This window comes from Serinus canaria, chromosome 2 (genome assembly GCF_022539315.1).
Source record: "Serinus canaria isolate serCan28SL12 chromosome 2, serCan2020, whole genome shotgun sequence".
Classification (NCBI taxonomy): Eukaryota; Metazoa; Chordata; class Aves; order Passeriformes; family Fringillidae; genus Serinus; species Serinus canaria.
This window is the reverse complement of record NC_066315.1, coordinates 55,456,665-55,482,156: the sequence shown is the minus strand read 5'-3', so window position 1 is coordinate 55,482,156 and position 25,492 is coordinate 55,456,665. Positions and strand designations below refer to the sequence as shown.

At 38.6% G+C, this 25,492-nt stretch overlaps 1 protein-coding gene across 1 annotated transcript in view; it reads right to left on the bottom strand.

Annotated features, from left to right (window-relative positions):
* CNTNAP2 (contactin associated protein 2) overlaps positions 1-25,492 on the bottom strand; it is a 1,093,089-nt gene that overhangs the window by 47,598 nt on the left and 1,019,999 nt on the right. The window contains exon 21 of the mRNA XM_009093851.4: positions 16,678-16,771. Coding sequence (XP_009092099.2) covers positions 16,678-16,771 — 94 coding nt within the window. The remainder of the gene's footprint in view (positions 1-16,677; positions 16,772-25,492) is intronic.

Sequence of the window (25,492 nt, the reverse complement as noted above, 5' to 3'; positions counted from 1 at the left end):
AAGTACTCTGTGTTTCCCTCATATGGAGTATTAGAACAGGTTTTTCTAAGAGATAAAGGGAAAACAGCAGCCATCAGCTTTTATAGGAAGCTAATGTGATTCTCATCATATACACACACTTTCCTGTTTTATTTGCCTGACAATAATTTTCCTGAATCAAGATAAATCAGGACACTGAATTTCTTTTGCTTTTTTTGGCCTTTGTGCTGTACCAGTGTATCAGAGGTAAATCTCTTGGTTCCTTGTGCTTTGAGTATTTAGTAGAATGCTGAGTCTTGAGAAGTTTGCCCCTCCTGATGGACAAACATGCTTAATTATCTATCTAAGGAGTGGAGCACGTTTGCAGAGGTCACACTGCTCAGGCGACTTATACAACAGTTTTGCTGCTCTGCTTAAAAAGGATTTTAGTATTTAAAAGTGTAAACCAGGTTGCCTCCATAAATAGAAGATAAAAGAGCCAACAAAAATGTATCTATAATGTTATGCTTCATAAAAAGACGTATATTTGGCAGTAAACCAGGAGTTTGCTTTATGCCTTTCCTGTCTTGAGTCAGAAAAACTGAACTCCAGGGATCTCTGTCTATGCAGTATGTTGAAAAGTACAGAAATGAACTGCTCCTCCTGATTAGAAAAAAATCAAGAGTTTTATTATATCAAAGAACTCATTAAAAAGAACTGTTTCACCTCCTATTTAGGTGAAATTTATCCCTGAGACTGACAGTTCAGAACGTACTTGGAATGGAAGGATGCTTACAAAGCTGCTGTGGTGCCTCCACAGCTCAGGCCAAATGGGCTGCACAGTCAGGGCACTGCTGCTGCCATGGTCTTGTTACTCCTGCAGGTTTGTGCAGACAGATGGCACTGTGCTATTTTGAACCATTTCTGAAACCCTGGATCTGAAATCCCAAACTGGCAGACTGGTTTATTTTCCACTACATCATTCCAGTTGACACTACAAATGCACTGCACAACTGCCTTCAGATCCTGCCAGCAGAGTCTCCAGCACTGTCTGTCTCCATACTGTTGAACATATGCTGTCTCTGTAACACGTTTATCAGGACAGAGACTGACTGATTGTGTGGATATTTCAAGAAACCTTTAAAACCCCCCCAAACAGCCTGATTAAAAGGCTTTGCATGTAGAAAATAGAGCTGCAACCATGGAGGTTTGGATTAGACCATTGCATGGGCCATGCTCCAGTTTGTACAACTGGGAAAAGGTGAAATAAAAGCAGTAGTTGAAAGTGTAGGGGCCTAAAAATGTGAAACAGTCTCTATTTTTATGTCAAATACTGATCAGGCTGCAAAAAAGCACGGTACAAGGTCTCAGAGCCTTACTGAAGCACAGCATTTGCTGTGACTCAAAACCAGGCTGGTGGTCAGCTGTCCAATGGCAGCACAGGACATTGTGCAAATACAAGAAGCTTTTGCCACGGATATTTCACCAAAAGAAAAGAATGAATAGCACATGAAGAAAAAATTAAAACATTGCCCAAAAGCAGAAACAATGGGAGAGGTAATGAAATGACAACCCATGAAGTACAAATATTCCAACCCCTTCCTGACTGTTCAAATCATATTCATAGAATGCAAATATTTCTCATTAGTACAAAAACAATGTGAAGACAGAGCCCAATCTACTTCATTTGGAGTGCCTGAAATCTCTTGACAGGAATAGAAATGCCACAACTCCCTGTCATGAAGAGATGTATTTCCTGCTGATTTTTTCTTCCTTGGATTAATATTTTTTCTTGGCACCATTACCATAGCTGTCGGTGACACAAAGAGTGGGACTGAGTGCACCCTCAGCAAGCTGGCCAACAGCAAGGTGTGTGGTGTAGTTGACCTGCTGGTAGATCAAAGGATGCTGATAGCATCCTTTCCTGGAGGGAAAAGATGCTATCCAGAGGGATTTTGATAGGCTGGAGATGTGGGCCCATGGTGGGTTACATCAAAGGCTGCACGGCTGGCAGATCGAGGGATGTGATTTTGCTCTTCTGCTTCACACCTGTGGCACCCACCTGGAGTGCTGTGCCCAGCTCTGGGGCCCTGACTTCAGAAGCACATGGACCAGGGGAGGGCCATGAAGGTGCTCAGAGGGCTGGAGCACATCTCCTATGAAGACAGGCTGAGGGAACTGGGGTTGAGAAGAGTCTGGAGAAGAGAAGGTCCAGGAAGACTTTAAAACAGCATTCCAGTACCTGAAGGAAGCGACAAGAGAGCTGGAGAGGGACTTCTCACATGGGGCTGCAGTGACAGAACGAGGGGAATTGAGTTCAGACTGAAAGAGGATAGGTTTAAGGCTAGATATCAGGAAAAAATCCTTTACAGTGAGGGTGGTGGGACTCTGGAACAGGCTGTCCAGAGAAGTTGTGGGTGTTCCATCTCTGGCAGTGTTCAGTACCAGGTTGGATGAGGTTTGAGCAGCCTGGTCTAGTGGAATATGTCCTTGCTCGTGGCAGGGGGCATGGAAACAGAGGATTTTTAAGGTTTCTTCCAACCCAGGCCATTCTATGATTTTATTGATGCTCTTTCAATTTTAAAACAATGCACTGAGGGTAAAAAGGGGTAAAGGATTATTGTGAGATACCAATGAGAAGAAAATTATATAATTAAAATAAGATTTTCTTAAAATAATGAATATATAAGACAGTATTCCCTTCCCCAATGAATGAATTTATTCTTTTCTGTCAAAAGGGTAATATTGACTAAGCTGGAAAAACATTAGATCTAAATTGGAGACCCAACTAGAAAATTAGATATTTAATTAATGCATACAGAAATGCATGAACTGTAAAATCTCTAGAATGGAAGAATATTCAGATAAGATTTCACTGAAAAATGAGAAATAGTATTTGCATTGATGAATTAGATGCAGTGTTAATATACTGAAGAAGGCACACATTCTAGGAGGAAATAAATTTCTTTATACATTTTGCTTGGTATCATTGTGCTTGAAATGATTTCTATCTTATATATTGATAAAAAAAAAAAAAAAAAAGAAAACAAACAAAACCAAAACCAAACCAACCATATAAACCCCAACCCCTCTAAGATTAAGATTGATGATTAATATTAAGATTATTTAAGACTTTAAGATTAATGTGGTAACTTTCAGTAGCAAAATACACATATGTTAAATCATTAGAGCAGAGAAGCTAAATCCTTGCTATTCAAAGGTGCTAAATCATTTGCAGTATGACTAAGAGAAAAACACTAGAGAATTAATATTAGAAGGAAAAATCCAAGCCGTAAGGATTCACATAAAAAAGCTCTCCATAAAATATACAGAGATTTTTCCTAAATCAGCTTAAGCAGTACTGATTTTAAGTAGAATTTGATACCTTACCTGGAGTAAAGCTTATGATGTTTCACTAAATGTTTGGCAATCTATGTCTCAGGGGCTTTCTGTTCAAGTATTTTATGCTGATTATGTGATACAAGCCACCACCCATCTATTATGGTTTTCCATTCAGTGATTTCTCCCTATCCTCCTTTTTCACCACTGTTTTTCTGTATCTTCCTTATTCTTATTTCAGTTGTTTCCTTCTTTCCTGTTTTATTCCAAATATTACCATCAATGATATCATTAATTCTATTGTTACATCTACCAGTTACCTCTACTGTTTTTCTGGTGGCTTTTATTTTTGACAAATACTTTTCTTTGAGACTTTCAGCATCGTGGTTGGTTCATGCCCTGGGGTGATGTGGATTGGTAGACTGAGGTGGGGAGATAAAACAGTTGTTGTCAAGACACCTGCCACAGACCACAAGAATTCTTCACAGAAATCTGGAAAAATTGCCTGTTTTGAGAAGCCTCAGGAACTCCAAAAACATAGGCATGTGTGAGAGCTTCTGTACTAGGAAATGTTAGTGATGTTCATCATGATGTCTATGTTGAAGCACTAAATCCTCTAAAACATGATTGACTTCCTCCACTTCTCAATGCACTATTACAGATTGAAGCAGTTTGATGTAAGCTGAGGAAAAAACAAACCACTAATAATCATTTTGCCCTAAAAATCTTCACTTTTCACCCGCACTTTCCCTCTTCTGAAACTGGCAAAAAGAAACACTTTAAATATTGCTGGTAGCTCCTATCTAATAGTGAGCTTTGTGACAGTCACACGTCTGGCAGCATTGAAATGCACAGAGAACACTTAGTCTGACACATCAACAGATGTACACCGAGGCTGAAATATTCTGGATATGCTGAATTTGCTGGGCATAACATTTAGCTGTGCATCTGTGCATGCAGCCACAGCATGTTCCAGTTCATGGGCTGTGCAAAACTGAGTTTAATTACACAGGCACAGTGGTGAGTTGTCCAGGATTTCTGAATGATAAGCAGCCCCCACAGAGTGTCTGCTGAGAGGCTGAGTGGATGGGAGCCAGAGGAAGAGCTGGAAAAGAGGAATGTGATAGGTGACCTGTAAAAGCAATTTGTGTCTTTTAGCAGCTGCCAAGCTGGTAGGTGCACATCTGCAGAAACTCTATATGTGGACTGTATTTAGGCATGCTCAGCACCAAGCCCTGCAAGAGGAGCTGAATAATGGCACAAGAAATCTCCAATATCCTTTGAAAAAAAAACCTTGGTATTTTTGCAGGTGAGTCCATCTGAAAACTGGTAAAGATTTAAAAGAATATTTATTTAATTTCCTTTCATTTCTCCCTGTCTCCAGTTTGTTACTAGCAGAAAGAGCTTGATTCAGGCAGCAATACAGATAATAAAGACGAAGGCAAGATTGAGATTGCAGGAGTTTAAGGTGTAGAGAAACCTGTCCTTTTGTCTTAGTTAAAGTGTTTACCATAAGAGGCTGGCTGATGTGCTTGTAAATCAGTTAAATAGCAAAGCAGTGGTTGCTGGTCAGAGAGGGGCCTTCTGTCAGCATCTCAAACTGAAAAGGTCACAGCAAGGTCACTGATCACACAATCCTGGTCATCAGCTCGTTCTTGCATATGGAGAGGGAGAGCAGTGTTCCACTAATTTTGTCCCATACACCAAATTACTGGGGGTCCAAGAGGGTGGAAATGAGCCAGCCCAAAACTTGATGCTCTCTGTTTGAGATCTCTGAAACCAGCACAGGCTGAAGCCAAAGTGCCACATGCTCTGGGTGGGACAGTTGTGCATTTTGACAGGAGATCTGACTTTGCTATGGAACAGATGCCAATCCACAATAATCAAGAAGAAGCAGATGGGTGAGGTAAAGATACATGTGCTCATTTCTTTGACTCATGGTCAGGCAGTAAGAAAAACTCAAAGAAACAAGAAAAACTGGTACCTCCCAAGGGCAGCTGATCAAGTGCCATTTCCCAAGCTGTCTATTCCTCCAGTCTGGCACCAGAGAAGCAGGACATCCCAATTTGATCTGCATCTGGCATCAGCCTTCTTTCTTGCTTATCAACACGCTTGATTTGTCACCACCATTTTGTTTCCTATGTCTGTGTTTCTCACAGCTTCTTCCATGCCACTCCCTTTGGATCTTCTTTTTTTCCCTCCCCTCCAGAGGCATTTACCCTAATTTGCAACAAGAACTCAAAATTCAGAAGGCACCCTAGCTTCTTAAGTCTCACAGAAAGAAAACTATCTATCCAGTTGATAGTAATTTCTGCTTTTCAAAACACAGAATTGTTTGATGATTCCTGTTTGAGCTCTGGAAGAAAGAAGGAAGGGGCACAATTTGGTTATGCTGGAGAAAGCTGACCTGCAGAGCTTTGCCCCAACAACACAGATTTGGGCTCCTGGTGGCTGGGAGCTTGAGGGCCACTGAAGTGTAGATGAGCAGAGGAGAGAAGGAGCTGGGTCCAGAGCAGCAGAGACACAGCATGCTGAATCCAGCTGCAGCAACAGGATGCAGCCTGACCTGAGCATTGCTGGGCTAAAAGCTGCCTGCTCTGCAAACTTAGATGTGAGCTGCAGCCAGAGAGCACCAGGCAGAACAGTAAAGGGAGTCAGGGGATGAGAGTGGGAGCAGAAGGGAGATAGGGCTAGGAAAGAGTCCTGTAACAAATATATGTATGAGCAGAGCTCCCCAAATTCTTTTGTTTTGGAGACTGATAAAGTAATTGAAATATTATTGAAATGCAGTGTGATTTTAAGTTAGAAGAGTTGTCCTCAGCCTGTTGCCCTTACATTGTGGGGTTGTGGGGAGGCTCAGAGCCAGGCTGGGAACTTGGAGAGAAATGCAGGGGAACTTGTGTACCCCTCTGCCCTGTATTATGATTTTGTTTATGTTTAACATGGCTTTTAATTTGACTAAATACATTATTTTGACAGTTATGTACAAAGGAAATTTCTTTAAAAAAACCCCAAAACAGTAATAGGTGAGCCTTTAGGAAAGACTGGAAATGGCTAGCTTGGAAGTAACAGAAATGAATTTGGTGTGTAAGTGCCATGCACACTATTGGAAAGCCACAAAACTAGTGGAGAAAGAGCTGGGTGCGCAGCACTGTTGGTAAAGGAATCACATTGGGAATAGAAGATAGTGTCTGAATGCTGTGGTGAACATCTTAATAGATAGTTCCTGATGAGGGAAGCTAGAAAGAGGGCAGATTGAGGTCTGAACACAAAATGGGAGTTTGTCAAGCTCATCATGCCCCACTCTTCCTCCCTGTTCTCTATTCCCTCTCTGACCCTCTCAGAAAAAAGTGAAAATACATCACAACTCTAATATTTCCCATTCATTTATTTTCCTGCATGAGGAGAGGATGCAGCCTGTAATTCCAATTCCAAAAAAAAAAAAAAAAAAAAGTCCTTCATAAATTTAATACTCTGGTTTCAGTGCATCCCTCAGCAGAAAGGATGTGGCACACCACAAACAGCACCCAGGAACCAGATGCAATGCAAACTGAGCTGCCAGCCAGGCATTCTTTCATCCCTGGAGGGGACACTATTACAAAGTCAAGATAACAGACTTAAGCAATTAAGATATGCTCTGTGCATTAATGGAGAGAAATCTGTGGGTTCCTGCAAGCTTGCAGGCTCTTAGTGGAGAGCTGCTGCCTCGGCTCCTTGCCCAGGGTAAAGGAAGTACCGGAAAGTATGGCAGGGTAAAAATACTTTTGCTTCAGCTGACATAATGCTACAGCACCACTTAAATATCCTGCTTTCTCATGCTGGCCTGGGAGCTCAGCAGGGTCTTGTGCCCTCTGATACAATCACATCAGTTCCTTTGCTCTGAGCAAGATAATGCTTGGGTTTGCCTCGGGGAGTGTAAAATGCTTTGAGAAGCTGCATTTGAAGTTCTGGTCCCTCTCTTTCTCCTGTAGCTTTTGCAATCACCACGTTTCTGTACTTGCAGAGTCAGATCAGTTTTAGCCACTGATACACTGCTGTTTTTTTCTCCATATGCTCTTTTCTCCATATGTTGGTTTTTCTCCATATGCTGTTTTCATGTATAGAGGATGGCATACAGAGATCTCATTAGCCTTTGCACGGCCTTTGTAAACTCTAATTCTCATCCTGTGATTCCAGGAAGTCAGATTTGTCAACTATCTTATTAAATGCATAGTTTTATCTACATTTATATTAAGATGTTACTTATGAAAAATGTAAAGGAAGTGTTTAAGTCCTGGTCAAATTAATAGTAGAAGAAATAGTAGACTGCTCCCAACTTCATTAGTCATGTCATCGACTGTCTTGCAAAGAATCCCATGTGAAAGCAGAAGAAAGAAACTAAGAGGTTGTCATTGCTCCAGGGAGACTGACAAATATGCTAATTTTATGTTAAGTGAGCTTTTACTGGGGGAAAAAAGTACATATTTTCAAGGTGCTAAACTGAAATCAAATCAAATTTGGCTGAGAAAGATTTGACAGCTTGATGAATTACATTAGCAATTGTAATAGTGCTTTGCTTTGAAGATGTCTTACAATGTCAGTATTTCTGAGCTGTCTCATCACCTACAGCCCAAAAAATTATTTTCAAATTATTCTAAAAGGAAAAAAGGGTTTTTTTGGGGGGAGGAGTCATTTTAGTTGAAACATTTTAAACAATTCTATTTTTCTGATGCTAGATGACAAATTCATTTCTCTCCCTGGACCTTTTTCAGATAACTGTCTATATTATGGTGCAGCCTTTACATAGCTTGGATTCTGCAACTGATCAGAAGGATCAGGAGACAATTCTCTGAGCAATAAACATTTTCATGTAACAATGAGACAGATGACAATCTCTCTCCAAAAAAAGAAGTAAGGACTGGTAAAACTCAGAACACAGTCTGAAGAGAACAGAAAGTAGGAAGGAGTAACAAAACCAGTGCCAGTATATTTTATCCTGCTATCAGACAGAACAAAAGGAAAATATTACCTTGTGGTGGAGACTGACTGTAACCTTACTCAATGGCTTCCTTTGCCAGTGGAGTGCAGCCCTGGTGGTACAGTAGCTGGGAGTCATTGGGGTAGATTTGTGAATTCTTATGGTCATAAAGGAGAGATTTCTAGGTAGTGGTGTACATTTATGGGAGAGGAAACAGGCTTCTCTAAAAAGAAAGTTGTAAACATGAGTTTATTCCTGTTGTATTTAAAGGAGCAGTTTAAGAACTAGTCACTGTACCACAGATTAAATAGAGTTTTATTATGGCATATAAATCTAAGAATCAGTGACTGTCATGTTCAATGGCATAACACTGCTACTATTATGCAAGATTTAGTATCAGAATAAACAACCAAGCTGCAGCACAAGGAGCCATTAGTGACATTGAGTCTGCTGTGAAAAACCTCTGAATCTAATTCAGGAAGCTATTTAAAACCAATGCTATTCCTAATACTGTACTGTCCTATCCTATCCTATCCTATCCTATCCTATCCTATCCTATCCTATCCTATCCTATCCAATCCATCTTAGTACTATACAACATAATTTTCTTGATGCTTCTAAATTTTTTGCAAGATACCCCAAGACCCCCCGCCACCAAAAAACCCCAACCAAAAAAAAAAAAACCCAAGAAAAGCTACAAAAAACACCCAAGCAAAGAAACAAACAAACAATCTCCCCAAAAAACCAAGAAGAAAAAAAGATTTGGCAGAATAATTTCAAACAAACGGTTCCTGCTGAGTGGTGTCAGCCCAATTGGCTTGGCAAGTTTTAAAGCAAGATCACTGATACAACCACAGTGCCTGTTTTTCTTTACAGCATGGATGTAGCTGAAGCCTTTGGGAATCACACAATCTTCCAAATGAGTTCCTTCTCCATGACAACTAATAGTGTTTAAAGTGTTCCCTGAAATATGCAGATGGAGAATGCATTACTGTACCTATCATAAAGGACTTATTTAGAGTGTATATATATAGCTTTAAAATTTGCTGAGCAGAAACACTTGAAATTAAGACATCAGCTAGGTTTTGGCTCTGTAATTTAAACAATGAATGCATATATTTTAAAATAAATGCAAAGCAGCCTACAGCCAAAGGCTTAGCCAAACAGGAAATTACTGAAGTGTCTTTCCATAGTTTATATACTTACCTTCCTTTTTGTGATATTGGGAATTTAACAAATTATTCACCATGAATAATTTAGTCTATGAAATTATAGTTCTATATAAAGGTTCTAAGGAAAGATTTTCTTACATTCACTTTTATTCACGACTTAATATTGTTTGAGGAACATGTTTATTTTACTGTGTCTTTACATGTTTATTTTACTATGCTCATGCAGAACAGGTGTTTTTTTCTTTTGCAAAGAGCAGCAGCACAATATAAACTTACTTTACATTCTACATCCAGACTACTTAAGCAGAGTTCAGTAATGTGAAGATTGTTGAGCCTTTGAACAGAGATAAATTTCATCTTAAAAAGCTGGACAGCCCAAAACCACATGGACAAGCCCAGGCTTCTCTGAGAGAATGAAAGCTGTCCAGGCCTAAGGCACAGCAGCACACACCATGAAACTCCTATCCAATTCATACTCCAGAAAAACCCACATCCCTTGCTTTTCCCAGGTTCTCTAGCAACCTGAGCAAAGTTTCTCCAGGTTCTAGAAAACCTCTGGTGCTTCTGGTATAAGGAAACCAGTGCAGACCAGAGGATGACACAGGCACTTACAAGTGGTGGGAGTGAAAATTTGTACAGCTCTTGAGGAAAAGGGACTTGATCCCAGTGATCTTCTAAAACATGGGACATGAGTCACCTCCCTTTCTGTCTGACATTTTGGTCAGGCTATGTGTTATTTTGTTATGATTTTTCCCTAAGTGGAACCAGTGTCAGATAAAACCTGAGCTTTTTTTCAATTGTCAAACAATGAGTGAGTTTTGAATTAGGCATAATTTCTGTCCCAATTCTCACAAGAAATGGCATGTATAAAATCTGTGCCCTCAGCCAAAATAATATGGCCAGAATACTATTTCTGTAGCTATTTCTGATCCCATCATCAGTGCATATTCACAGTATTTTTGAATGTTTTATATCTGGAATTATGGGCAGAGGTTGCCCAAGCTAGGTAAAGTAATAAAAAATTTCAAGACTTGTGCCTTGGCTTATTAAAGACATTTTTTTTGTCAGTTCTGTCTGTAATCTTTGGGGAGTTCTGTTCTAATTTTTGATTTTTCCTTTGAATATATTTGGAGGAAAATTATAAGATGCTATGCTTTCAGCTTCAGGAACACCTTGGGCTTTTTCAGACTGTGTAATGCTTTTTTTTTTTTTTTTTTTTTTTTTTTTTAATGATTTATAAGCCTTGAAGGTGCTCTGAGCTCTTCAATTTTGCTATCTATACCATTAGAATTTTATGGGGCCACTGGCAGGTTTTATTGATACCCCTGTCATGTTCAGTTCCTTTCTTTGAGCCTTGAAAGCAGCTGCATTTGAAATAAATTAGTATTAGCTATTACACAGTACAGGCAATATAACTCCTGTCTTCCTATGGTAGGGAAAAGTTGTATAACCAAGATGTGCCACCTTAACAAAATACAGAAGCTAAGAAAAGGTCAGTCTAATTACTGGAGTTTAAGTTTTCATTATATTCCATTGCTTTTAAATAGTATTATCGCTGTTTTGAATGTCAGATAAGGCTTGTCCAAATACTCTGTTTAAAATGGCATTAACCAAATGAAATTGCCTTTCAATCTCCTTTTATTTTCTTCCCTTTTCTTTTTTTTTTTTTATTTTATTTTCATTTTTCAGAGCCAGTAGATGAATACTTTGGAAAGAACTGTAAAAGAATGGGATAATTTTCTCAGCAAGATTCTGTAGAGAGATCTATATGAATCAATTTTCTGTGACTTGTTAAAGCACAAGGGAAACAACTTTAGAATTTAGGAATTTAGGAGACTCCTGCATCCTGTTAGAGGTTGGTATGTGTGCTAGAAGACCATGACAATAAAAGGTGACCTTCTGGAGCTGTTGAATGCCCATGGAAGATCTGAAGACTGGGTATCAGTGGAGTCTTTTCACAGAGAATAGTGCAACAGGAAATGAAAGGACAGCTGCCACTACAAAGTAGTGAGAGAGGGGCTGAGAGGTGAAGAATCACCTGAAGGGTGAGAGTGAAAAGTTTGTGGAAGGAGATGACTCCAGCTAATTTTTAGAAGAGCAAAGCTGGCTGTATTGATGAACACTGAGATTATCTAAACATCCAATTTAATCCACTTTATCTGGGGTCTACCTTCTGCCTCTCTGGAGCTACAGCTGATGAATCCTGCAACATTCTGAAAAATGGAAAGAAGACGCTGCATGGATACTGAGAGACATCAATGAATATTCTTGGCTTCTCTTTATTTTGGTTCTCAAATGATAAAATTCACTTGAGCTGCCCTGATTTCTGCCTCAGAAGTTACTGGGGTCAAACTGGCAATTCAAAGTGTTTATCATGTCCCTTGGATGGGAGACCTGTAGATGGAAATGTTCCTTTCTGAATATGTCTTGTAGGTAAGATTTCTCAGAGAAAAAAGAGATAGATCAAAACCAGAGGTCTGAAAGAAAAGAAAAATGACTTTTATTTCGATCAGGTTTTGACCAGAAGAGCTGTGGAACATTTCCACCTTTACCAGAAACACTTCAAAGAGTGAGTATGGACAGACAGATCTGAGATCAGAGAGACAGGCAATATTTAATCCCAGAGGCTTTTCAGCCAGGCTGGTAGCATTATACAGGAGAAGTAGGAGGAGAGGAATTGTCCAGATGTTGTACTTTTGTATGAAAATTCATACACAACTCATGCAGGGCAAAGCACATCTTTAATATTCGACTGCTACCTGCTGTAGCAGGAGGGGTCCCAGTATGGCAAGAAGCATTCTCAGTGAGATTACAGAACTGAATGTTAATGCTGGTGCTCAGAAATGAAGCAGCAGGCAGTTCCTTTGAAGTAAGTTGGTGGATGAATTTACTGCATGCTAGCTGGTTTTTTTCTCATTATCAGTGAAAGTTGGCTGAGCTAGCCTGGACTCAGAGCATCTCCCGGCACTGCAAAATGAAGGAGAGCAGCAGAGCTCAAGCTGAGCTGCTCTGAATGCCTCACTCCTAACATATATAATGAGGTGTTCACTTCATTATGGTTGTGAAGTAGTAGTGGGTACATGTCAAAGATGTGTGCCAGAAGGGTACTTTTAGATTATTCATGATCTATTTACAGCTCTGCACTATTTTCTATGATACAAATTTAAATGCTGACAAAATTGCCCTACAATATAGAGATCTAATTCTAAACTGGTATCTTGTATATATATTAACATTAACTTCATATCAGATGATGTCAATGTCTAAAAGCATACCCAAACTGAGTACCAAATATGACTATGCCTTTATCCTTCACAATTTTTTTTAATCAAGGCTATCAATACCCCCTTTTTCATGATGGCAAATGCTCTCAAAGAGAGAAAATGTTCATTCTTTGACATGAAACAAACACTCTAAGTGATGAAACTCTGCAGTTGTGTGGAAACATGGAGATCAGAAGCTGGTTTTGAAAGTCTGTGATGGTTTTGGTAGGATGAATTACATTGTAGGTCATTGATGTTTGTCAGCTACAAGTAATGAAGCACCAAACTGCCAAGCTTTTTCCATAGAAAATAAAGGAGTAAAGAATACTTACCTTTTGGAATAAATGCCATTGTTCAGTGCTGGAAATTCAAAACATTCTGAACTTTTGCCTCCTATTATTCAGTATCTATTGGCAGACAGATGTCATGCAAGAGAAAAAGCAGTTCTTCTTTCTATACCATACCTAAGCCATGAAGAAATATCATTTATCTCCTCCTTTTTGTGAAGTATTTCTGTGACTACTTGGCTAGATGTAAGCTGGTCTTACCTCCTATCAGTCCAAGGTGCTGAATGTCACAATGAATCCAGAGAAATGTCTCCCCACCAATTTTAATTTTCACCACAAACACCAGTAAAAAACACAGTAACTCCAATCACGTAACAATAAAAAAATCTTTGCACTAACATTAGGAAAACCCCACCACATCTAGAAATTGACATTTTACCACTTCTTCTCAAGGCAACTACATTTTATGTAAAGAATCCAGGCCTATGGGGTTGGTTTCTAGGACCTCTCTTTAGCTGTGGAGTGATGGCAGCTGCTTTTGTAAATAGGAAGGCAGACCTGAAAGGTATTTTCCTTTTGGCTACTGTCCCTGAAGAGCACTAGATTGAGGCAGAGACAAAAATGGAGCCCACAGAGGTAAGCTGCAGGGACAGCTGTCAGTTCTGAAAATGATTATCTGTGTGATGATGACTTGTATTATGTCAATTGTTTCCAAGTGGATATTTAAGTATTTCTGAAAAGAGACAATTTAGTTTGGAGTGGTTGGTGGAAATGATTACAAGAAGCACATTTCCTTTACTTCCCTGCCACTTCCTCAAGAGCAGCTCTTGTCTGAGCTTGGCGTGTGCTCAATCATATATCCTGTTAGACAAACTCTCAAATTATTTCTGTTCACCAGAATGATACTTTCACAAAATCATGTATAATTATGTCTAGTTAATTACTTATAAAAACATAATAAATGCTGAAGAATTGTTCCAATTTTAATAATAAAGTGCAGACTAGGAGAGTACAGGTGTAGTTTCCCAAAAAGGATGTGAAGACAAAGCTGAGTATCACATCCAAAACCTCTACACTTAATGGAAAAATCAAACCCCTGCTTTATCCTACTGCAGGAATGAGCTGCAAGTTGCAGCCTACATGACAATGTAGATGTCTGTCACGTTGTCTAATTTTCACTTTTTTATCTTCCTAGCTTATCATCCAGATATCCTGGTTTTCCCTCTCACCTTGTCTGTCAACCATCAAAGCCTAAACACATCTAAATAACAGATTAAAGAACTTCCTTGAAACGTTAATAATACCTTTCTATAATTTTTGTGAAATCCTGCATTTCTCTAGTGTTTTTATTTTTGTTACTACACACACCCTATGTAAAATAGGGTTTTTCATTTGTTGTGTGTTTCAGCTTTATATCACACCTCAGATTGTAATCCATTTTACCTAGGCAAGAATTATATACTAAGTGCCTTTACCTCCAGTTTTCCAAAAGACAACAATTATTTTATATCAGTATTTTTCAAGCCAGTGAACAAATGTAATTTTAAAAACAGTATTTCAAGGAAACAGAAAGCATCTCAACTTAAAGAAGAAAAGTTCTCCCCTCCCTGATTGCAACTCAAACATTTTGCTGTTTTTCTGATGTGACCCTCCTGCTTTACAGAAAATATTCTGAGCAGTTACAAAGCAACATTTTATTAATCATCCATGCTGTTGCAACACCTAGAGCAGAGAGAGGTGTTGCACTGTGGGAAGTGTTGGACAAAGGATCATTTCTGACTGGGAGCAGATGAACTGTCTATCACAGCAAGAACAGCTGGTGCAGAAGCGGCTGCTCCTATGCAAATAACAACAATAAAAATGGAAATAAGACAGACAGAAGACTAGTTTCCTAGTAAGATTGTTCCAGAGTGCTCTTCAAAAACCCATCTGTCTTTAAAAGTGGGGCCTTGCATTCATTTTTGCTGACAAATAAGAATTGCATCATATGGGAACAACAGAAACTGAATGCAAGTGATGCCAGAGCAGCAGTGAAACGGGAGGCTGCTCCCATATTGCCCATTTGGAGAATGTAATTGCACATGGGCACAAATTGCAACTTGATCTATGTATCCAGATCTTCTGTTGGTTCCAATCCCTCTAGACCACTAAAATATGTCTTTTCAGTATGAAGTGACAGCTAGAGCCTTTGAAGATACTGAATTCTATGTCTACTTTGCCCTTCAAACTGCTGTACTTGGGTGACCCTTTTAACTGAGCTCTCCCCTTGTCCAACAACACTCTGAGAGCTGCCCAGTAAAGCTCATCTACAGACATGGTCACTTGCACAACCATTTTACACCAGGAAATCCATCTCTTTGCAGTGAAGTTCAATTTTTCTTTGGTAGAAAGAGTAAAAAAGGGTTTTATTTTTTGTTTTCTTTGTTTCTTTAGTAGTGATGCATTTTTCTGCTTATAAAATGCCTTATCTGCAAAGACAGTAACAAGTAGAGAGGAAGAGGCAAGAAACATTTCATATTCCCAAAGGGCTAATATAATCTCATACTATTAAAAAATTGAGTCAGACCATCAGCTCCAGCCCAGCTGCCCAAATTAAATGGAGTAAGATACTGAAATTCCAGAGACTGTCCAAAATCAGACTGCATCATCTTTTGTACTATCAACAGAACTGACTTGGAAAGTACTAGAAAATAGTTTCTGACTCTCCTGATAGCCAGTCATTTAAAAGGCTTTTCATTTCCCATTTCATGGAAGCTCTGCATGTTAAATTTTAAAAACAAAACAAATTGGTAAAACGTATCTACAAAAAATTCCATTAGCTATGTGGTCAATTTCTTTACCACTTCAAAAAAGAGTGCAAAGGATTCACAGATTAATGCCCTAGTCACTTAACAAAGAAAAGTCTGCAATTTTCTGGATTAAGCTCTTCACTGAGTTCAAGCAACCAAATCTCTGTATAAAGTGATTAAAGAAAATAATATAAATTCTCCTTTATCTCTGAAAAGGGGGAAAAGCCCTCCTCACAAACTGTAAATCCTGGGAAGAATTGCTTCTTTAAGTGAGTAATCCTGGAAATTTATAGAAGCCAGTAGCAGAAAAATTAGGCAATGGAATGAAGGATGGTCTAAAAGTGAGGCCAAGGCATCTTTATTTCCCCTCAAGTTCATCTGGGGAGCTGGCCAGGAAGCTGCTGCAATGGAAATAACCATGAAATCCATAGAAGAGATAGAAAATGTCCAGATGGGTGCTGCTGCAGGTGTTACAGACTCTAAAAGACCTCACTCCTGGATGTTAGTGGGAGAGAATGGTGGTTTGCCAGAGGATGCTCTAGGATAAGAAGGCAGTCTGCACTGATAAAGACATTATACAAGGCACACAACAACTTCACAGTGAATGATAATATTCAAAATAACTTCAGTATGTCCTGGTAGAAGCAGTGGTCTCAGTGATTTCCTTGGACTGCCTTCATCTGACACCGAGAGGGTAATGAAATCTCACAAAGTTACAAGGCTCTCTTTGCTCATACCTTTTCTTTTCCCCCAGGCATGGCAGAAAATTATTTATTTGTGTGCTCATCAGCCTCTGTGACAGGGTGAGCACAACCCCTCTTTTAGGCATAATTCCAGTATCACCACTTGTACCAAGTGTCCAGCAAGCATCCTGCTACACATCATTGTCCCAGGAATAAAATGAACTCTTACCTATAACTTTTCCTAGGAATAGTGCCTTTGGGGAATTGAACTGAATGTCAGATGTGGCTGGCAGGCTGTAACTCGTTGGAGGATAGTGATCAAGCTGGAGAAAGAGAAAAGAAACAATGCGTATTTTGAACTGATCTGCGTATTACAGTTCTGATCAATCAGGTCTACTTTATGCAGTTTATGCCATCTCGTATAACTGTCTAATACACTCTCATTTTCATAAAGGGAAAACAATACTAAATACCCTTCCTTCCATATCTGCCATCTCCACAGTTCCCAAGGCCTGGAGAATACTTATACTGAATATATTTTTGCTCTGATTGCTGTAGAATCACATCAATTTTTACTTATGTGCTCTTTAAATGCTAAATATAGCAACAGCATCAATAATAAGACAACTTTTTCTTTCCATACAAATAGATTTCCATTTGGGACCTATGTTACTGCTGAAGCTAGATTTACATAGCTGGGAATTTGAGACTTATTCAGGTGTTGGGCATTTTTCTTTTCTCTCAGAAAAGCCATAAATTAATAAGGCATTTTTTATGCACTTCATGCTTATTACTTTCTTGTTGAGAATGTTGTTCAATCTGATTGTGATGACTCCTATTGAAAGCTAAATAAATTCAAGAGTAATCAACTTAGCTAAATAGTTTAATCTATAGGAAATGCATATTGTCCCCGATATGGCACAGCAATCACGTTACATTAGCATATTTCCCCCTGGTTTTTAGCTATTTAACAGAAGAATGTGAAGAAAGAGAGCAATAAAATGAATTGCCTATGCTTGGTAATAGTGCTATTAACATAGTTTAATATAGCTCAGTGGAGTTTTGATTTCACATTTCATAAAGGTAATTGGGATGAATTTTCATCTTTACTGTTATTTATTTTCTCAGATTTACATGTTTATTACATAGGCTTAAAGAGGACAGAGCAGTAATAGTTTGTTTTATTCTGGCCTTGCCTTGGCACAAAACAGGATAGAAACTCATATATGTGATTTAAGACTTTGCAGGCTACAATGGACTGCAAAAGTAATTCTCAGGAAATGGCAACTCTATGGGGCATGCGATATATATACATATTTCTTTGCCATATTTCTAATTTCAAAATGTAATTATTGTGGATTACTTTGTTTTAATAATACTGCAAATGCTCAGTTCAGTGGTTAAAAGTAAGTGAATGTCAGGTATCATAAAACTGAAGGGCTGAATCCTCTGATACCCTGGAACACCGTGAGCATAGGTAGTTGTAAAGCCTGCTGGTGTCATGAATCTGCAGAGGCAATCATCTCAAAAAACTATAACAATTGGAAGAGTCCTGTCTTTCTTATAATTCCCCATAAAACTCCAAGAAGAAAAGTGTATATACATAGGACACAGGGAAAAAAGTCTCTGCAGATGGCAAGAGAGGTTTAGTAAGTCCTAAAGTTCAGAAATTATTTTTAATTTATCATAACTAGTAGTCACACTGATTATTTTGAGACAAATACATGGAAAAACATAGTTCCATCGTCTTACTCAGAAAATAAGGAGCTTCAGTTTGTTCAGAGTATTGTGAACAGTTTTTCTTAGATTTTTAAAAAAGAGCAAAAATACATATTTTACCTGAAATTAGAGTTACATAAATTCAAATTGAAAAGAGTTATTTTGGAAAGAGGAAAGTCAAGTGAACACAAAGGGTTAAAATAGTAAACAGATCCCAACCTCAAGCAACTTAAGGCCCTACTAAATAGGGACTCCACTTGAATGCTTGCTATTGGTTTTCCTGATGGAAGGGAAATGTCCCAGCATCCAACATTGCAAGTGCCAGATGCATTTTCAATGGGAACTGTAGGCATATAAAAAAATTCTCTTCTTATTTCAGGACAAAAATAGAAATGGCTTAGATCTGTCATGGTATTTATCCTTAAGGTTATTAAATGAAAAGTATAGACTTTAGAGAAGTGTATCAGGTAAAGATTGGTGAAAGCTAATCCACAAAACACTTATTCTCCATCCTCTCATATGTCAAGAGGTTGACCTCATGTAACTTCTTTGCCTGCAGTGGAATTTTTTCCAATTCCTACACAGGATTAATTTTCTAGGTTTTCCCTTTATTAATATGACTTAAATTATGCTGAAGTAACTCTTATATAATAATTGGGCATTCTACTACTTACACTGGTTTCTGTCAATATCATCAACATTTGGGTTCTCTCTTTTTCAGAATCAGTCTGGAGCAATTTTAAAATATTTCTTTTTATTGTGATCTGGACTCTAGGCAGCGGGGTTGATCAGATCATCATTAATTAGATAAAAAATAAATAAATTAATTAAATATCAATCTATGTCTATAATCAGCTTATCAATGTATGCTGGATGTCCTAAAGCAGTAGCCATGTATCCAATGTCAGAGTAACCAATGAGTGGTAACAAGTAATAAAAAAGTCACCCCTGCCAAATGTGTGGGCAGCCTCTACCTGTGTTCATGGGTTGTGTCTGCAGGTTATGCATTAAAATGAAAAGTCAGCTTTAATGTTGAACCACTGTGACCATTGACATGGACAATTACAGAATATCAAACCCTGCCAGCCGTGTGTGATAAGACTCCCTTTGTGTTCAGGTAGTCTTCAGGATATGGAAAGGCCCTCACTTTCCCCATCTCAGAACAGGTTAGTTAGCAACAGCCTTGGCCAGATTTAAAAAAAAAAAAAAACAACCCAAAATCCTTCCAGTGACCTCCCCTTCCCCAGAGACTTCAACATAGAAGAGCTGAAGTCCCAAGAGATTCATCCTGGTACAGAGGCAAAAGGGATGGCAGCAATGAGAGTAATGATGTGTTACACTGCTGGCTCTAATAGGAGCACACACTTTGCTGTTGAGGTTTACTTGTTTAAACAGATCTCTTGTACTGAATAAAACCCTGAATCTAGCCACTCACATACATTTTTCACACCTCCTTGAAGTCAAGGAAAGATTTCCCAATGGGTTCAGCTGTGGATTGTTTTAATGACTGTCTGAAGTTTTGGGTTGTTCTGATTCCTAGCTAAAATAAATCTCTATTTAAAACCTTTTGATACAAATTTTCTGGGACAAACATTTCTGATCAGTGGTAGAGCCAGCTCCTGCTCTGCTGCCAGATCTGGCATATCTTGTCAGGGGACACCTGCATTGCTTTCCATAGCTTTGAGCAGTGCCTTTCTCTAATCCTGGCACCAGGAATGAAATGATGCCCCACAAGGCAGTGAGTCTAGGGAACAGTGGCTGAGGGAATGGGGAGATTTCTGTCCACTTACTTTTATTGCATGTCTTTGTACTAAACTAGAATTACCTAATAAAAGAAACAATTTTTTTTTTTTTAGAGACACTCAGCCTGGGGTTTCTTTAGAGGTCTGTGAGTTAAATCATCATGCTGAATTCTTTCCAAAGCTGCATGTGACTGCCATCCAGTGGGGACTCCAGTGCAAGCAGCTGGAACAGAGCAGCCTGCAGTCTTTGCATGAAATACTAACCAAAAAATCTAATAGAAAACACATAATAAAAAGGAATTACTAGTGTCAAATGATATTTGAATTATAATTTGATTTCCTTATTTAATGAAAATTAAATAGAACCTCTGTATATGCAGATGTTGATGCCATGATTTTGTATTAAATTACTGTTTAAAAATTATATTTAAGGTTTTTCATTACAGCTACTGAGTTTACAAACTCAGTAATTTCATTTGAGCTTCATATAAACATCCAGTGTGGCTCTGAGTGCAACAGAGATGAAAGTAGGTGGCAGTTTCTGAGGAACTTGCAGTTTCAGCTCTCAAGTCACGTCATGCCAAGGCAGACTGCCTTTTCCTGAAGTTGTCTGGATTTAAGCAGAAGTTCAATAAAATGCTATTTCTTTTAAATTACTGTTCACTTAGATAATAAAACTAATCTTGATGGGAGTTCTGAGATTAACAGAGATATCAATCTAAGGGCAAGCATAATGTCTGCATCACCTTAGTAGTCTTGGGGAAAAAAAAGGGTATAGCCACAAACACATACCTTATATTCACCCTGTGGATTAATTTTCATCTGAATCATTGTCAGCCCAGCCTGTGTACTGCTGTAAAGTTAAGGCTTTTGTTTCTGCTGGATAAATTTAATTAAAAAATTGTCAAAATCAGACGGAATAATATTGCTGTAAGGCTTAATCTCACACCATCTGATGTCAATGCAGCTCTGTTGTTAGCTTCAGCAACAGCAGGATAAAGAAGGGGATGTTACCATCATGATCACTGTAGTATTTCCCTTCTGCATGATTATGATGATTTATCACTTGTGTTACTGGCTTCTCTAGTCCTGGACAAAGGCTTTTTTGTGCTTAGTTCTAAAGTAATACATAATAAAAAGGGCTCCTACTCAAAAATCCTTACAAAGCTAGAACAGACTAGGCATGTGACCCCAAGAAAACAGCAAGGCAGTATGCAGGTGTTTAGATGGAGCAGTGTATGAGAAAGAAGAAAGTTGATTACAAAAATCAAATGGGAGATATTATGACATTCTTTTTATTGGTGTGATATGGATGATTATTCACCTTAGGAATAAACTAACAAACAATTTTTTAAATATGGCGATATTTGATTATTTTTTTCCTCTCGTACGAGAGGAAAGGAGCAGGTTGGAGTGGTAGCTGTGGAGTTGCTCGGGCTGATCATGGCCACTCTTACTGCAATTCAGCTCCTTCCACAGTGTGGCAGTGGTGCTCCGCTGCTCTGATTCTGACGGGTCAGGTCCTTGACCCTGGTAAGTGCAGATCAGATCTGAGCCAGAGCAGGGACGAGCCATGGACTGTGAATGAGGAGTGGGTCCAGGGAAACTGGCAGGACCATAAACCCTGCATTTTTTACTGCCTCGGACTGTCACAGACCTGCAGCCTCACCGCTCATCTGGAACACAGGAGGAAGCACACACTTCACTGCTGTGATGTAAGGCAAGCTAAAAGCTGGCATTGTGCTTTCAGCTCTGCAGATGAAATTTCTATAGAGGTGTAGTAAATGCTCTTTTAGGAACCACTCCTAAAAATCTATTTTGCTGGTGTAATGCACTGATTTAACCTTTAGCATTTGGGTTTTTTTTAAAATAAAGGTCAGTTACAGTATTTTATGATAAAGTCTCTTTTTTTTTTTTTTTTTGCATAGATTTATATTAAAAATGTGATTAACTTGATACAGATGTGGAAAAAACATAGATACATTGCAGAATGAAAAAAAAAAAAGTTATTTTTTCTGGTTCAAAACTTGAATCCTTTATGTGCAGAAAGCTTGTATATATACCTGAAAGCTGCTGTTGCTCTGCTAAATAATGCTGGGGATAATTTGCCTCCCTCTAAAAAACAACAACATTTTGGATAAAATTTAAATGGAAATGTAGAAACATAACTCAAAATGTAACAGAAGCACTGATAAGGAAAGGCACACTATTTAGTTTGGCTCCTTCAATTAAAATAATTCTCTGGTTCTTTCACATATCTGTTGACTTTTTATTGCTCTCTTTAGCTGATGAATTACAATAAATGTTAACAGAAGCAATAGCATGTCATATAATGCCAAGTCATTAAAATTAAAGAGATCTACCTCAGGTACCTAAAGATGACTTTCACAGGACATTAATTTGTCCGGTGTGTGCTTCCATACAATGGAAATTGCCTTTTTCATGGTAGGTTTTGACTTTTTTAGCTTTGTCTTGGACTCTGGGATTACTTGATGATTTTTTTGTTCTTTCCTTGTTTCTTTAATTCCAATAAAATTATATAAAACCAGCAATCACACAGGCCAAGGAAGACACACACGCACACTCATCCCTGAAAATACATTATAGAAGAAGGAATTATTTTCAGCATAGCCAATGTAAGTAACACATTTGGGAGGTGGATAAACCTGCTGATTTGCCCTGCAGACCTTTGCTCTGCTCTGATATGCAGACTCAGGAAATACCAGACTGCACCATTCTCCCTTCTGACCTGAATGGCCTTAGCTTTTTTTTCCCAGGAAAATGGGGGTGTAGGGTGAGGAAGACATTTCACTTCTGGGTCTTATCATGATTTGTGGCCTAGACATGGGCAAGGTTTGGGACCAGGCAGCTGAAACATGACTCTGAATCCAGCAACACAACATCTGCTAAATGGAAATGAGAAGGATGGGTGTGTAAAGGAGCTCCTCTCCTATAGAGAGGTTTTACAAAGCAGAAAGAGGAATATTCTTCCAAAAGCCCTCTAAATTTGAAACTATATCAGCTGATGCAGAGGGGGTAAAACTTTTAGAAAGATATATTCTTTGTCATCTGCCTCTGCCTATCTGCAGCAGCTACAGGGAAACCACAGGGAGAGTGCTACCCCCAGATGGGGATATATGGATGATGTTTTTCCCACTGTTTCTCCATGTTTTTCCAGTAAGAGAGAGATAGGATGCCATGTCCTGATGTCTACTTGTTTGTTGATGAGCGAAAGGAGTTCTGGTTTGTCCTGGGTTGCCAAGCAAATTGTATTCTATTTTCCATCTGTAGGGCAGTTGTCTTCTGTTAAGTAGGCAGTTTTCCTTATCTCTTCCACACCCACTCCTCCCTCAGGGAGACATCTGCTGATAAGAGGCTACTGAATGTCTCTGAACCACTGATAAGAACTGTAGCACCCCACTGTGAGATGCTCCGCCCAGAAGGAGGAGCCAAGCATTGCTACCCAGATATAATCTTGAGATTCTGGAACACCAGCACAGCTTCTCCACTGGATTTCCTAGAGGAACAGCTGCCTCTTCCACTGGATCTTCAGAGGAAGACTACACCCTTCTACAGGATCCCTGCTCCAACAGAACCACACCTGACACTCCAGGAGGACTGCAGCCACAATTCCAATTGGACTGCTACCAACACCCTGACCAACAGGGTTTCAGGTTGTGTTCTGACTTTGTCAGTGTTATTTTAGTTTACTGCATTGTTTATTTTATCTTTTTATTTTCTTCCGTAGTAAAGAACTGTTATTTCCTGCTCCCGTATGTTTTGCCTGAGAGCCCCTTAATTTAAATTTTATAGCAATTTGGAAGGAGGGAGTTTACATTTTCCATTTTAGGAGAGGCTCCTGCCTTCCTTAGCAGACACCTGTCTTTCCAAACCAAGACATGGTTTTTGAAAACTTTTTGTCTATCTTTCATCAAGCTGAGATTCAATGGGGATTTGCTGCCTCCCCTTGGCAGATGCCACTAACCCACTCTACCACACACAAAAGGGAAGTGGGTAGAAGTAGAAGCTGTTCATGTACGAGGTTCCTGTTCTACCTATAATTGCTCTCTTTAACTGAAATTTTGTGTGTCACGCTGTAAAAAAAAAGAAATTGAGTAAATTCAGTGAAGGTTTAAATCAAGAAAACTGCTTGGAGTTCATGGTCATCCTGTGAGCACAAAAGAACAGGTAAAAAATTGAATAATCAGAGACTTATTTGCACATTTTTGATTCTGGTACACACAATTTAAATTCTATTCTGCTGTTCCTTGCTGTTGTTTACTGACACTTTTCAGTATTGAACACCTGGTCATTTGCAACATCTGTAACACCCTTATAATTGGAGGGAACTTGAATTATTAAAAGATCAGGGCCTGTAATTGTTTATATTTTGGAAACCAGATGTTGCTTAGGGTTATAGGCATGATATACTATGTCAATAAAAGCTTTGTTTTATGTTAAGAAATTTATTGATATCTATTGATAGCTTCTTACGCTGCTTTGTCACATATTTTGTGGAAAAAAACCACCTAGATTTTCAGACCTGAGTAAAATCACTTCCTTGTGACTTCTGATTGAAAAAAAGAGCTCAGCAGTTATGGGTAAACTAAGTGCTAATGCATTAAACATGCAGATCTAATGTATGGCTCTGCTCTAGGAAATGGTCTGAGTTTGCCTTTCTGTGGCACTAGCATTTTGAGTGATACACTGCCACTACAGAAGGGCAATACATAGTGAAAAGAATGTGTCCCCAGGGATTTTAAATAATTCATTTCAGCAGGAAGGCCTTTACTATTGATAGAACAAATGATTTTTTTTTTCCCTTTAAGAAAAACATGTTTGGGAATTAATTAATTATTTTTTTAATACAGTGGAATTACTGGGTGCTAGGAAACAAAGCAGAGGGTTAACTGTTGCAATGATGTTGACCATGGTTTACAAGTTTTACCTGTGATTAAAGTCCTAGATACTTAAAACATGTTTTATTCATGTCAGCAGCTATGGAATTTGTAAATAATGTCTGACTGGTTCCTTTCAAATCATGAACACTACTTCCCCATTCCCTACCAGTTAAATGTTAGCTAAACCAGCCTTCAGATTAATCTGGTGTCTAGACAATTTACAGCACTACCCAAAGGATGCTGAGGCAGCATAATTCCCAGAAAATGAAGGAAATAAATAAAGATGGTTTTTCTACATCATTTTGATGGCATAACAACTATTGCCATTTCTAATCTTAGGGTAAATGTTTTAAAAATGTGACTCAAAAGGAAGAGTTTTCAGAGAAGAGTTAAAAAATTGTTTTAAGTCTCAAAAACTATAGATGGATGAGGGTGTACTAAAAATGATCAGTTTATTTAGCATCTTGCAGGCAAGATGAAAAGATGTTTTAATCATCATCTCTAAGAAAGTGTGAAGGGGAGTGATGCCTGACATTAAACATTTCTTTCATCTATCAAGCATAGACATAAAGATCCCAAAGTTAAATGTTGAATTCAAACTGTAAATTAGGTGCAAATTCTTTACAAGAATGGTACTTAGCACCGTAAGACATAGCCAAAGGATATGGTACATTTTCTATCA